The sequence below is a fragment of the Gastrolobium bilobum genome, unplaced genomic scaffold (genome assembly GCF_033153095.1).
Source record: "Gastrolobium bilobum isolate Gb01-03AN ecotype WA unplaced genomic scaffold, APGP_CSIRO_Gbil_v1 utg16919, whole genome shotgun sequence".
Taxonomy (NCBI): domain Eukaryota; kingdom Viridiplantae; phylum Streptophyta; class Magnoliopsida; order Fabales; family Fabaceae; genus Gastrolobium; species Gastrolobium bilobum.
In genome coordinates, this window is record NW_026897069.1 from 32854 (window position 1) to 46835 (window position 13982).

At 34.5% G+C, this 13982-nt stretch overlaps 1 protein-coding gene across 2 annotated transcripts; it reads left to right on the top strand.

Moving 5' to 3' along the window:
* The first annotated feature begins 7042 nt into the window (after positions 1–7042).
* Positions 7043–10627, top strand: LOC133303836 (F-box/FBD/LRR-repeat protein At5g53840-like). 2 transcript variants are annotated; one of them, XM_061503805.1, is made up of 4 exons: positions 7043–8118; positions 8632–8798; positions 10018–10048; positions 10290–10627. In XM_061503805.1, the coding sequence occupies exons 1-2, from the start codon at positions 7129–7131 to the stop codon at positions 8779–8781; spliced, it is 1140 nt and encodes a 379-aa protein (XP_061359789.1). In that variant the 5' UTR covers positions 7043–7128; the 3' UTR covers positions 8782–8798; positions 10018–10048; positions 10290–10627. The 2 variants fall into 2 exon arrangements, with proteins under 2 accessions (XP_061359789.1, XP_061359788.1); XM_061503804.1 differs by lacking the exon at positions 10018–10048 and having other exon boundaries at positions 7045–8118.
* The last annotated feature ends 3355 nt before the right edge of the window (positions 10628–13982 follow it).

Genomic DNA, 13982 nt, shown 5'->3' on the forward strand with positions numbered 1-13982 from the left:
TTTTTTAACACCTTGTGAGATCCATCGAGGAGGCCATCAATAAAATAATCATTCAAATCCAGCTTATACGCAGACCCTGGAGAAAAAAACGACATGTAATCCAACCATCTTGGCAGGAATGCGTATGACTCAATCTAATCCCCAAAAATTTTCACAATTGCCTTTTGCTTTGCCTTCCATGCCTTCTTGTAAGATATATAAAATCCAAGATTTGATGCAATCTTTTCCTGGATTAGAGCAATTTTAACACTAGACTTTTCCCTTATCATTTCTGCGTTTGGTCAAACAATAATGTATTAATAATCATTCGGACAATAATTATAAAAACAAAGGATATTTTACTTACCTATGATCAATGAAAAAAATGAAATTTGAGTCCAGCTGTTTGTGATCTTCAAAAAGACTTTGACTAGCACGTGTGTTCGTTGTTCCATATGCCTATAAACCATTCAGTGCCGCCCTTTTTAAGGTATGCCCTCATCCTCCATGGACAACTGTCATTGTGATTTTGACATACCATTATCATCCTTTTCCTATCACTTTTATCTACAACGGTAGTGCGATGGTTCTCCATACAATATTGTTTTATTGCCATCTGTACATCCTACTTACTATCAAACACCTGGTTCTTATACAACTCTTGACCCATCTGCCAGTTTGGTATTTGCGCTCCATTTATTTCATCACACTCCTGATATGGGTGTGCCCATTTAATATTCGTGTAATGACTTATCTGAGACCAAAACAGTACAATATCCTCCCCTGTATAATCCCATATGCATGTCATTAATAATTTTATTTGAAATAAATTAATACCCCATTAAAGTAACTAACCTACCACTAGTAGTGGGTATTGCGACAATGCCTGGTGAAGGAATCAGATGACACAATGCATTAGACGGCTCCCTCTCGAAATCACCATCAACGTTTGTATCTGATGAGTCACTGTCAGGAACAAGACCTTCGTCCACCTCTTCCTCGGATCTGTCTGTACGCCACACGTGATCATACATGTCATGTGTATGAATCATATCTGAAGACATTGGTGGAGGTGATGGTGGTGGGGGTGACACATACCTATCTTTTGGATTGACTAGCAGTTCCCTATTAATGTCGATCGAGCTGCAAGGGAGGGAATGTTGAGTACTTAACTGTCCATCAGTGTTTAGTTTCGCATACAATTCGATGAATGAGGACTCTTTATGTTGTCGAAATGCATCTACTATTAACACTACATCTTCATCCTCGACAACCTCCACAGCAACCCACTGCACCAGGTTACCCAAGGCGCATCTAGCAATCAATCGAGAGAGAGATTAACCCCGTTGTAATCTCAACTTCTTGTATATTATTTTCTTCAGTTCATTATAATTGCATTGGGGGCTTATGCTAAACATTTTCGTATCTCCTTCAAACATTTGACCGTCTGGTCCAAAATATCTCCTCCCATTATAATATAAAACAACGATTAAATCATTGCTACTTTCACTTATTATGTTAAATATCAAATAAAAAATAGAAGAAAGAAGAAGAAGACACTGATGGTTCTTTAAAAAAGCGATCAAGATTTACATATGTGAGGATGGAATGCTGGTGGGTATAAATAGCACTGAGTTCGCTATTATATATAGCGAACTATAACTGCCGGCAACTAGTTCGCTGTCCCTCCTAGCGAACTTGTAAGGTGATGACGTGGAACCTAGCTTGTTGGCTCATACAGCGAACTACGTAAGATGCTGCCACTTGGAACACATAGTTCGCTGGCCCATGAAGCGGTCTTGTGGGGGCTTGCCACGTGTGTCCTTTGGCACCTAGTTCACTATCCCATAGAGCAGACTACGTGAGGTGCTGCCACATGGCGCACCTAGTTCGTTGGTCAATACAACAAACTTATCCACGTGTCCTGCCAACTGGTTAGACCAGAGGGACATTAATTGCCACCTAGTTCGCTGTTACAGTAGCTAACTAGGTGGCCACCAGAATGAAGCTACATCAGCAAATGTAGTTTGCTTTCTGCTGTAACAAACTTGCTCGCGTGACAGTTTGACAAATTTTACTGTTTGTGTGGCAGGTTGGTAAATAATTGGCAAATTTGTGGTGCAATGGTTACTATTCCAGTTCATTCCACCTGCACTCTAGTTAGCGTTTTCAACTCCTAATTTATATCTTTTACAATTTACCGAAAATATGTTCAATTTAGTTAATTTATTTTGCCTAATTTACGCATTGAACTGGTATAAGCATAAATTGCAATAAAATTCTTATTATAGAGCTTGAACATCAACTAATACCAGTTAATTTATTTTGCCTAATTCTTCTCTACCACTTATGCTAATTATTATTATTTTTGTAATAAATTATTAGCCGATGTCTTTACTCTTTGAGTGTTGGGTTGATTAATTTGAAAGTTCTATTAAAACCATAATTTTTGTTCACTCTTTAAGCATTTTTTGTTTTATCCATAATAATATTATTAAACAATTTTTACCAACATATTTCATAATATATTGATTTTCTCGCTCTTGATAAATAATGAAAGAAACTACATATTATGGTGTATTGATTTTGAGATTGCAAAAATAAAATAAAAATAAACTTTCTTACCTAATTTTATGAAATTAATTATTTTCCTTGATAATTATTATTAAACTAAGATTGAAGGGGAATGTTATACTTACAACCTATTTTCGTTTACAACTTCTTGCAACCATATCTTAACCGTTGATTTCCGTCAATCAACGGTTAAGATTTTCGCAAATCAAATTTATTAATTTATTCTTAATTTGCAATAAATGATAATCGTTGATTGGCGAAAATCAACGGTTAAGATATGGTTGTAAAAGGTTGTAAATGAAAATAGGTTGTAAGTATAATCTTTCTCATATTTTAATTTGGTTTGAGCCTATAAACTTTAGTTTACAACTTGGCAGGCCTTATAGGTCGTATTAATTTTTTTTATTTTTTTATAATAGGTCAGGTCAGACCTATAAATCAAGTCTTTAATAGACTAATAGGCCAATATAGGCTCTAAATATTTTAGATAGGCTAGGCTATCAAAGCCAAAACCTAGCCTAACTTGCGCCATTTATACCCCTAGTCGTGACCTGTGAAGAAGTAGAGGGACAACAAACTTCACAATTAAAAAGAAACATGGAACAATCAGCGAGAAATGTCTAAAATGATTTAAATGACATTGGATCCACATAAATAATTTAATCAGTGTTTAGATATTTTATAAATTTTAAAAAAACAAAAAAAAACAAAAAAGTTGTTAATGAATATGTACAAGAAATTTTCATACTCCATATATATACATATATCTTCGTTGATTTTTCTCTTTAACAGTTTTCACTGATTAATCGCTAAAATTCCTATTCCTGTTGTGAAATCAAATACAAATAACACCAAGAAACAATTCAATATCATTACCAATAGCAACTGTAGCTCTACATTAAAATAAAAAAAATAAAAAAAGGTAAACTTAAAACAGCACTCCATTTTTCAAAAGAAATAAAATCAATAAATACAACCACAAAAAAGGGGTAGAATTTCACTCATGTTAGAAACACTCAATAAACAATTATGGTCAACAAAAACAAAGAATTTCTCTTTTACAAGGTTCAAAAATGTAAATCAATTTTCCCCCGCGGACAATATAATTACCAATGCATATTCTAAGAACATATATCCGTAAAGTCTTGAGAAGTGAACGAAACATCGTACCTTGTCGCAAAATGGCTAGGTTCCGGGTGGTGATTGCGAATAAGAAAAAAAAGGATAGAAGAAAACCCTAATTGGAAAAAGGATGAAAGAAGAAGAAGAAGAAATTAAGAAGAAAGCAATCTGTTATCTGGTCATACACGCAAAGCAGCTCCAAATCTTCCTGTGTTACCACTGTTACAATTTTAGCTAGAGCCAACTTACAATTATAGCTAGGGCCCAATTATAATTACTTATATAAGTATATATAACAAATCAAATTTATTAATTTACAATAAATGACAACCGTTGATTGGTGGAAATCAACGGTTAAGATATAGTTGTAAAATGTTGTAAACGAAAATAGGTTGTAAGTATAACCTTCTCCAGAATCAAAATATAAAAGATAAAAAATGTATTCACAAACATCACATGAAATAAATTTTGATTAACATTACATGAAATAATGTTCATAAAAATCATATGAAAATTTCATATATGTATATATACATATAATTTGCACTTTATTTACTAATTTAATTTTATATTATATTTTATAATTTAAATAAATATTTATAATTTGTTAAAATAACATCAATCTTATTATTTTAAAAATTTTAGGTAAATTTTTTCTGATAGATTTGTGTAATTACGAAAATATTTTAGTAATTTGATATGTCAAATTTTTTGGCCTCGGCTAAAATTAAATCCTGACTCCGCCACTACAGGTGTGGTTGTGCACGCTCAAATATTGGCATCGTGATCTACATTTTTAGTTCGATGCTTGAGGATCATTGGAGTGATGATTGTGATAGAATCATCCGGGGATCCATGACATATCATATGCATGCCTAAAAGCCTTTGTGGATGGCTGAATTGTGGGCAATTTTGATAGGATTGCAAGTCGCTTGGAACAAAGGAGCCTGTTGGTAGAAAGTGACTCAGAAATTGCAATTGCTGCAATTAACAACCCCAAGGAGACAGAAGTCATGGGTCAGATTATTAATAGCATTAGAGGATGGAAGAAGAAGAGTGGCAACTTCTCTTTAACCACGACATTAGGGAGAGAAATAGATGCGCTGACTGGTTGGCGAGTTACAATTGTGGAAGCATTGAAGAGATTACCATTTTGGAAGAAGCCCTTGTAGGGTTGGGCTCCTTGCTGTCCCTGGATACCAGGGCCTTTTTATCTTAGTTTTTTTTTTTTGGGGCTTGCCCCTCCTTTGTACTAAAAAAAAAAAAAAAGCCTTTGTGGATTTCTTGTACACCGGTGACTCTAGGCTTGCCGGGTTTTTCGAACTGCGTGTGGCCTCCTCCTTTTGGACGAAAAGTACGACATCGTGTCTCTGAATTTGATATGTTTCAGGCATTTGAAAGATTTTGTCGACGAGGAGTTTTCTCAGCTTCTCAAGGAAAACCTAGACTTTGGATCAAAAATGGATGCATTATATTTTTCGGGTCGTTCAGATCACGAAATAGACTTTAAATACATGTGGAGAATTTGATAGACATTAACACTGTAGATACAAATTTTTTGCTACTCATGCACTTTTTTTTGTAGACTTTAGATGCATGGCAAAAGTTTGATAGACATTACATAGGTAGATACAATTCAGCTCTGATAACATGTAAAGAACCAATTCAACTCAAGAGCCGCTCTGAATTAGACTAATTGCGAAGCGGTGAACCGATTGAAATATCTCTAAAAAAAGAAAAAAGAAAATAAACTGATGACAAAAGAGAAAAAAATTAAAACAGCAAATGCTGGAAACTTACAACACTTACAAAAAAAATAAAAGAAAATAATAATAATAGAAAAAAAGATCAAATATGTTTAAATAAAAAAAATATCAAGGACAAAAAATAGAAGAAAAATAAGACCAAATACGTTAAAAACTTACAATAGTGATAGAAAAAACTAAAATTAAAAAAAAGTACAAATCAAAAAGAAGAAAATGGATTGAAGACAAAAAAGAAATAGAAGAAAAAATAAGACAAAAAATAAAACAAAAAGAAATAGAAGAAAAAGAAATCACTAAATTTTAAACATAATTGATTTTATTTTTTCTTCAATTTTCTTTTCTTTTTTATCCTTATTATTTTTTCTTCTTTTTGATTTAGATATGTTTGGCCTTTTTTTTCTTCTATTTTTATTTTTTCACTTTTAGTCTATTATATTTTAATTTTGTTTTGTATTTTTAGTCTTTTCTATTACTGCTGTAAGTTTTCAATATGTTTGGTTTTATTTTTCTTCTTCTTCTTTTTTCCCTCAATATTTTTTTTGGGTAATATATTTTCTTCTTTTTGATTTAAACAAATTGGAATTTTTTTTATATTTTAGTTTTAGTCTTTTATATAAATGTTGTAAGTTTTTAATATATTTGGTCTTATTTCTTCTTTTATTTTTTTCTCAGGTTATTTTCTTCTTCCAAGAAGGGAAAAATATACAAATAACTTAAATTTTTATCGGTGTTAAGAATAAATTTGGATGAAAAAATCATAAAGGAATAAGTGATAAAAAACATAAAGATAAAAGAAATTCAAAATAAAATCACAAGGAAATTTTTTAATATTTTCCTTATTTATTTATCCAAGTATCAATCACTTAATTATTTATTTATTAAGACTCATGTATTTTTGTATTATTAATTTTATTACCTCATATACAAACATAGTATTAAATATAAGGAGGAATTTTTTGACTTCGATATAAGATTTAGAAGTCTTACTTTTCATTTTAACGGTTGATTTTTATTCATTTACGATTGTTATTTATTTAAAATTAATATTTAATTAATTGGTATAATTTAATAAATAAATTATTAATTGGACGACAATCAATTATTAAAATTGAAAATAAGACTTCCGTGATTAGAATGAAAATGAGATAATTTCTAGAAAATTCTAATAGATATAAAAAGGAGATAAAAAATAAAAATAAAAGTACAAGTTTTTTTTTTTAGTCTATTTATGTGAATAGAATAAAGATGAAGCTTGAATTGAAGTTGAAAGTGAGGAGACTACTATGATACCAACAACAATGTACAAATATATTGAATGTTATTAAAATACTAAATTGGGCCTGATTTATGCTAGCTTATGGATTTATGGACTTGTCATTTATTTATTAGCTCATATGTTAATGGGTTAATTATTATTATATTTTAAACATAATTTAATGAGTTTCTTAAGTTAACGTAACCTAGCGTGAAATTTTACGCAATCTTATCCTTATATTTTAAACATATAAAATAATATTGAGAATCTCACCTGCTACAAAGCTCAGCCACATCCATCTTATCCTGCACTAGAATAAGGTGTGTATGTGGAAGAGAATGAAAGGGAATTTAATTTCTAGAAAAGTCAAGTCTGAGAGAGGAGAGAGAAATTGAAAGAGAAGTGCATGTTTCATTTTTTACAGTTTTAAAGATGAAAACTTCAATTGAAATTGAAGACGAGAAGGCTCCAGGGGTTGCAACACAAGATAACAGCAACACCACCAAGAAGAAGAAGAGCAGCATAGTGAAGGAGGACAGGTTAAGCAACTTGCCCGATGAAGTGATCCATCGCATATTTTCCTTTCTGGATGCAACATTAGCAGTTCAATCGAGTGTCCTAAGCAAGCGATGGAGGTACCTTTGGACTTCCCTTCCTGTCCTTAATTTCCACGACGTGTCCTTCAATGAGTCTTTCCTTTTCCACTCTTTCGTGGAACATGTCTTGTCCCGCAGAGACCCTTCCACCAGTGTCTCCATGCTTCAATTTGTGTGTGACGAAGAACTAGATGATGAGTATATCGTAGATTCCATCATTGACCATGTTATACCAATGGGCATTCAGGTTCTTAGCATCAATGCTCAATGTGTTGTTAGAAATTTACCTCAACTCTCTGCTTGTCAATCCCTCACGACCCTTAAGCTTTCTGACATAGCAACTGAAACAACAACGTTTGATTTTGTTTCGTTAAAAAAGTTGTATCTTTTTGATATCCGGTTCGAGTGTGGGGTCCAAGAGGTTCTTGATGCTTTCAGGGGTTGTCCCAATTTGAGATGTTTGTTCCTACATGGTTGTCAATACTATGGCAAGTTTCAGAGGTTTAAAATCTATGCTCCTCAGCTCACGGAATTTAGCATATCGTGTTTGAGAGTGGATCAATTGTTTGATTCTGACTGTGTGATTGAGCTTTTTACGCCAAAGCTCCAATCTTTTAGCTATCATGACTCGGATCTTTATGATTTTTCCATTAAGGGTGACCTTCCTTTTGTAGAGAAAGTGGATATTGATTTGGGTAGTTTTGAGCTCGATGATGATGATGATGATGAATTGACCAAGGACACTAGTTTGTCTCTTCGCCTGATCGAATTGTTTGAAGCGATGGGGAGTGCAAAGTGTGTATCCTTATCATTTGGTATCATTGAAGTAAGTATATTTCTTTGTCAATTAATAGTTGCTAGCGTTGGAGCAAGCGGTAAGGTTGTTCGCTTGTGACTGGAAGGTTATAAGAGAGTCTAGATACGAGGCTCTTTGCAAAAATGCAATAGTAAGATTGCGAGCAATGAACCCTCACCCCTACCCTTGCAAAGTAGGGGAGCCGAGCCTTTTTTTTTTTTTGGTATAACTTAGAGGTATCCCCATTCAATCTCCTCCGGTCACCTTGCCCCCGGGATATGGCCCTGTAGGCTAATCTTTCATTGGAACAACGGGTGCATTAAGCTTCGTTACCAGAGGAAGGATGAGACTAAACCCCCGTTCGAAAAGGGAGGCACAATTCCTAAAGATTTTTCAAAAATTTGCTTGAGGCAGGGTTTGAGACTCAAGCAAACCCTTGAGAGCTCAGTTGGGGTTTAGGGAGCCGAGCCTTTGTGCATCGGGTTTGCCTTCTTCTTTTTAAGCTTATTGTACTTTGGACTAAATTCTTGTATGTTTTGATAGGTTCTATCCATGTTTCCTGATCTACTGGATGGTCGGTCATCTCCTTTCACTAGAGTGCAGACTTTTGAGTTAAACATGGATAGATCTTCGCCCGTTGCCATACCTACCAATGTCATGGCCTTCTTATTTGATGGATCTCCTGGATTTTGACTGCTATTGATTGGAAGGTATGGAAAGGGTACACTAAGGGTTTGGATCCTCCGCTGATCTTGAATAAAGCAGTATGGTCCAATTGGCAAGGGAAATACACAATTTTTATCAGGCAAGGACCCATCATGAGAGGTTATAGGATATATTAGTAATATTTTTTAAAAAAAAAAGTTGTGTCTTTCTCTCTACAACAGGACCATATATTGTTATTCAAGAACAAGAGAGGATTCCAATCTATGTCATAAACGATTCGACAAAGTTTATGTTGATTGTCTACTGCATAACACATCTCTTGGGACCAGTGATGCAAATTTTGGCAAAGATGGTTTGGTCATATAAGGAAATGATTAATAGAAGCTCTAGTAAGAAAAGTCAATCAAATGGAAGAATTATTGTCTGATTACATGGGGTAGAGGAAGATGAGAAAAATTTATTAGAAATCATGAAAGGAACTTGCCTCTAAATGGTTTTTTTTGTAAACTTTATTTTTGAAAGAATCGAATTGCATTGATAACCACATAGTCAACTCCACCTCCTCGCAATAAGGCATCGTTATTTTCGTTGTACTAAGGTTCCATTTGATTTTTTAGGCAGTATGTTACTGTCACATGATACATGTTTCATGGCTAAAACTACATCAATTATGTTAGAGAAGTATAAAACCATTAATGTAACTTCACCTAACAGTTTAAAATTTTGGGTTGAAATGGTTCTTTACATGGTATTAGAGCCTCGGTGTCACGAGTTCAATCCCCATTGCCCTTCATTTGATTATTAATTAATTAAGTATTGTGGAATTTGTTAATACAGGTAGATGGGCTTATGCATTATCCACTCTTCAAGCCCAATGGACTCTTGTGTGAGGGGACATGTTAGAGAAGTATAAAACTATTAATGTAGTCTTATCCAACAACTTAAATTTTTGGATTGAAATGGTTTTTTACAAACTACATTCTTATTGCTATAATTTCTGATTCCTTAATTGATATTAGATTGCATATCTAACCGCCAAGTAGTTAGCAAAAGCAACTATGATACAACTTGAACATCTCTTTCATGTTTTAAAATCTGGATGGTACAGAGCATTTATGTATTTATCATGTCTTTGTGTGCATGCTGTTCTCCCTAAATTAAGATGGTGAAATTCAGCTCAGCTTTTGGTAATCAAGCTGAGGATTGAGAATTTTTTTTTTTTTTGTAACTCAGCCATAATTTTTCTGCTTGAATTTTTTATAGTGATTTGGCATGCTGCTTGACTCCTGAATGGGTGAGTGATTCCTTCTACTTTATTCCGTCTAACAACCATCTTTGAATCTAGTTGAACTTTATCAAAATTTTGGCTATATAGCATTACTCTTAAAATTCACTATTTTCTAAATCAAAATGTAATATATTGCACTTGCTAGTTAATTTTGGCCCTTAAGGATCACATGCTAGAGTATTGGGCTTCAAAAGGCTAGCAGAGAGCACGTTGAATTCAATTACAAGTCTTATGCTTTTCATTACAGGTGCATAGAGTGCAAACCAATTTGATTAAAGATGGCTTCCAGCTAAGTCCACGGTTTTACCATTTTGGGGATCAAGGGATGTTTTGCTTGGGTCTTGACGAAGAACAACTCATTAGTTTACTAAATATGCAGCAAAGCATAGAGCAAAGAGGAGTTGATCTACTGTTCTAAATCTGGCATCATATTTGTTATTAATGGTTGTTTGGTAATCTTGTTGGCTCTTTTGTTGCAAGTAGCCTTTTAAGGGAGCCTATTTGGCTCTCTTATCTTGTAAAAAGCTTATTACATATGGAATCTCAATTAGCTCAATTTCAATATAGCATAAGATGGCAAGCATACCCCTTTTTTGAAGTAAAAAATAATGTATTGTCTTCTTTGCAAGTTGAGCCCTCAAAAGCTCGAAGCTCATGTTCCATATACATGACCTACGAATCAATCAACAATCAATGAATTAATTTCCTTGAAATAATTTAATAAAAATGTTTATAACATGAAAATCGTGGTAAAACTGTTCCTTTGTGATTAAAATGTGATAGATTCAAATTTGAAAAACAGTCTCTTTGTAATTATATAAGGGTAAGGTTGTGTACAAAGATTGTTCTCATCCAATCTTGCTAGTCTGGGTTTAGTAGGGAGTGATACTTTTTTAAGAGGGAAAGTTTGGAGTAGTGGTAAAATTATTCCTTTATGATTGAAAGGTAATAGATTCGAATCCAGGAAATAACTTTTTTGCAATTATGTAAAGGTTAAACTGCGTACAAGAATTGTCATAATCTCATCTTTGTTTGTCGGAGTTTAACGAGGAGTGGTTGGTTTGTAATATGGAAATACCAAATCTATGAAAATAAGGGAAGTTAGCCTGTTAGACCTTTAAAAGTTTATCCTGAAGAATGCTTAAAAAAAGTTAAACCTTTAACCTTAGTCCTTAACTGAATTTTTCAGACTTCAATGCATATTTGCATGGCTTGCAGCCAAATAGTCATTTGTAATCTTCTTGTAATAGCTCAAATATCTATTGCCCAATATTGCAAGCCAATCTTGCATAAAACTGCTCGGTGCAAAAAGAACATGAGAGTTTCCTTGCATTGGGAGTGAAATTGTGTGAAGAATAGTGTTGCAGGAAGGATACTTAAAGACTACGGAAATTAACAATAATGCGTAATGTGCCAATGGGCAGGGAAAAATTGGTTAGATATTCATAAAAAGGTTTACGTAGCTGAATGTGCTTGTCCTGGTACATGTTTTCCACTTGATTTTTATTTACATCTTTTTCTTTTAATGAACAAAAGTGAGTCTTCGGACATGGGAACTTCTCTGCCTGAATTTGAATCGGGTATTCTTTAATGATTTCTCAAGCCATTCTTTACAGAATAGGGGTATGTTATTATGATTCCAGCCTTCGTCAACTTTATGTGCCACTAGAAAGCCCTTAAAACAATAGCTATTCATGGGCCAAAGCCCAAATTACTAAGAACAGGAAAATACAATGAGTCGGTCATGAGTTGACAACGAGTCAACTATGACTTGGTAATGAGTTAGCCATGAGTCGACAATAAATGCGAAGAATGACCCTTACCTAACATTTTCCCACTTGGTGGATGCTTTGCATACTTCTTTAGTCCCAATGCAGCTTTACACCATTCAAATTTTTCTGAATCACTACCTTGGTCAGAAAGTCAGCATTCAAATTTTTCTGAATTCACTACCTTGGTCAGAAAGTCAGCACTATTCACTTTTGTGTCAACCTTCTCCAGCAATACAACTTTGTCTTCTATCTTCTCTCTGATGAAGTGGTACTGTATACCAATGTGTTTGGTCCTCGCATGGAAACCTGAGTTTTTGGCCAAGAAAATTACGCTTCGACTGTCACACCCAACAATCACCTCTCCTTGTTCGAAGCCAAGCTCTTTGCACAACCTGCGACCAGATAACATCCTTGACAACATGTGTCAAGGCCATGTACTTTGCCTTTGTAGTATATAAAGCAATTATGCTCTGCCTCTTACTCATCCAGCTGATAGCTTCGCCAAATGAGGAAACAACGTATCCTCTTGTAGATCTTCTATTATCAATGTCACCTCCCCAATCAGCATCCACAAAGCACCTCAGCTCTAATAATGCATGTCCTCTTGAGCCCTTCATGCCTTTATAGCATAATCCAAGGGTAGACATACCACGAAGATAAAAGAATACATGCTTCACCGTAGGGGTGTAAATGAGCCAGGCTAGGCCAGGCTTTAGCCTTCCTGGCTTAAGCCTATGTAAAAAAATATTCAGCCTATCTGGCCTATTGTCCTATTAAAGGCTTCGTTTATAAGTCAAGCCTGGCCTATTATTAAAAATTATAAAGCCTGATATGGTCTACAGGCCTTATAGGACTCCAAATGAAGATACTAAGAAGGAAAAATAATTCTACAGAGCAAAGGAAGTTCCATTTATGCATGCATTCACATTTCTCATAAGAAATAAAAAATGACAAACAAGAAAGAGTCAATATAATACTGCAGCTCTAGAATGTATATTAGAAAGGAATAAAGTCAAAGAAATGGAAAAAATAAGAAGGAAAAACAATTACTTTAAAAAATTATTTGAAAATATATTATATTATATTATTTTAAAAAATTAAATAGGCCAGCCTACGAGGTTTTAGGCCAGGCTTGACAAAGTTGGCCTATTTGTTAAAAAGGTTTTCCTATAAGTCTAAGCCTACTCTATTTTTCAGTAAGGCTAGGCTAGGCCAAGCCAAATATAGGCCAGGCTAGACTAGCCTGGTCCATTTACACCCCTAATTCACCGCCGTCCAATGCTCCTTTCCTGGTTTGGACATATACCTGCTCAATACTCCCATTGCTTGAGCAATATTAGGCCGAGTACAAATCATGGCATACATTAGACTCCCAACTGCACTAACATAAGGAATTGATGCCATCTCTTCTTCTTCTTCAATCTTGGGACGCTAGTCAGCCTATAACTTGGAACCGGTAGACATGGGAGTCAACAATGCTTTGTAGTCAGTCATCTTGAATTTCTTCAGAACATTCTCGATGTACTCCCGCTGACTTAACCATAACATTCCTTTGTCACGCTCCTTCTCGATTTGCATGCCCAAGATCACATTTGCAGCGCCTAGATCTTTCATCTCAAATTGCTTCGCCAGCAATCTTTTCACAGTGTTGATAATCTTCAAACTGTTTCCAACAAGTAACTTGTCGTCAACATACAACATTTGTATAACAAAGTCACATTCTAACCTTTTCACATAAACATAATGATCAGTATCACAACGATCAAAGCCAAGGTTCACCACATAGGTGTCAAACTTCAGGTACCACATCTTGAGGGAATGCTTCAGGCTATGCAAAGATTTATTCAGCTTGCAGACTAGCTTTTCTTTGACTCTTACTACGAACCCCTCTGGTTGCTTCATGAAAATAACCTCCTCCAAATCACCATGAAGGAAAGCCATCTTCATATCCAACTGCTCCACCTCTAGGTCATATGCAGCTGCTATAGACAGAACAAGTCTTATGGAATTCAATTTTGCAACAAGTGAGAACACCCCACCATAATTGATCCTTTCTGTATGTGAATATCACTTTGCAACCAACCAAGCCTTGTAGCGTTCAATCTTTTGACACCAACCTTTTTCTTGAACACCCACTTGCAACCAATCGCCTTTCGATTTGCAAGTAG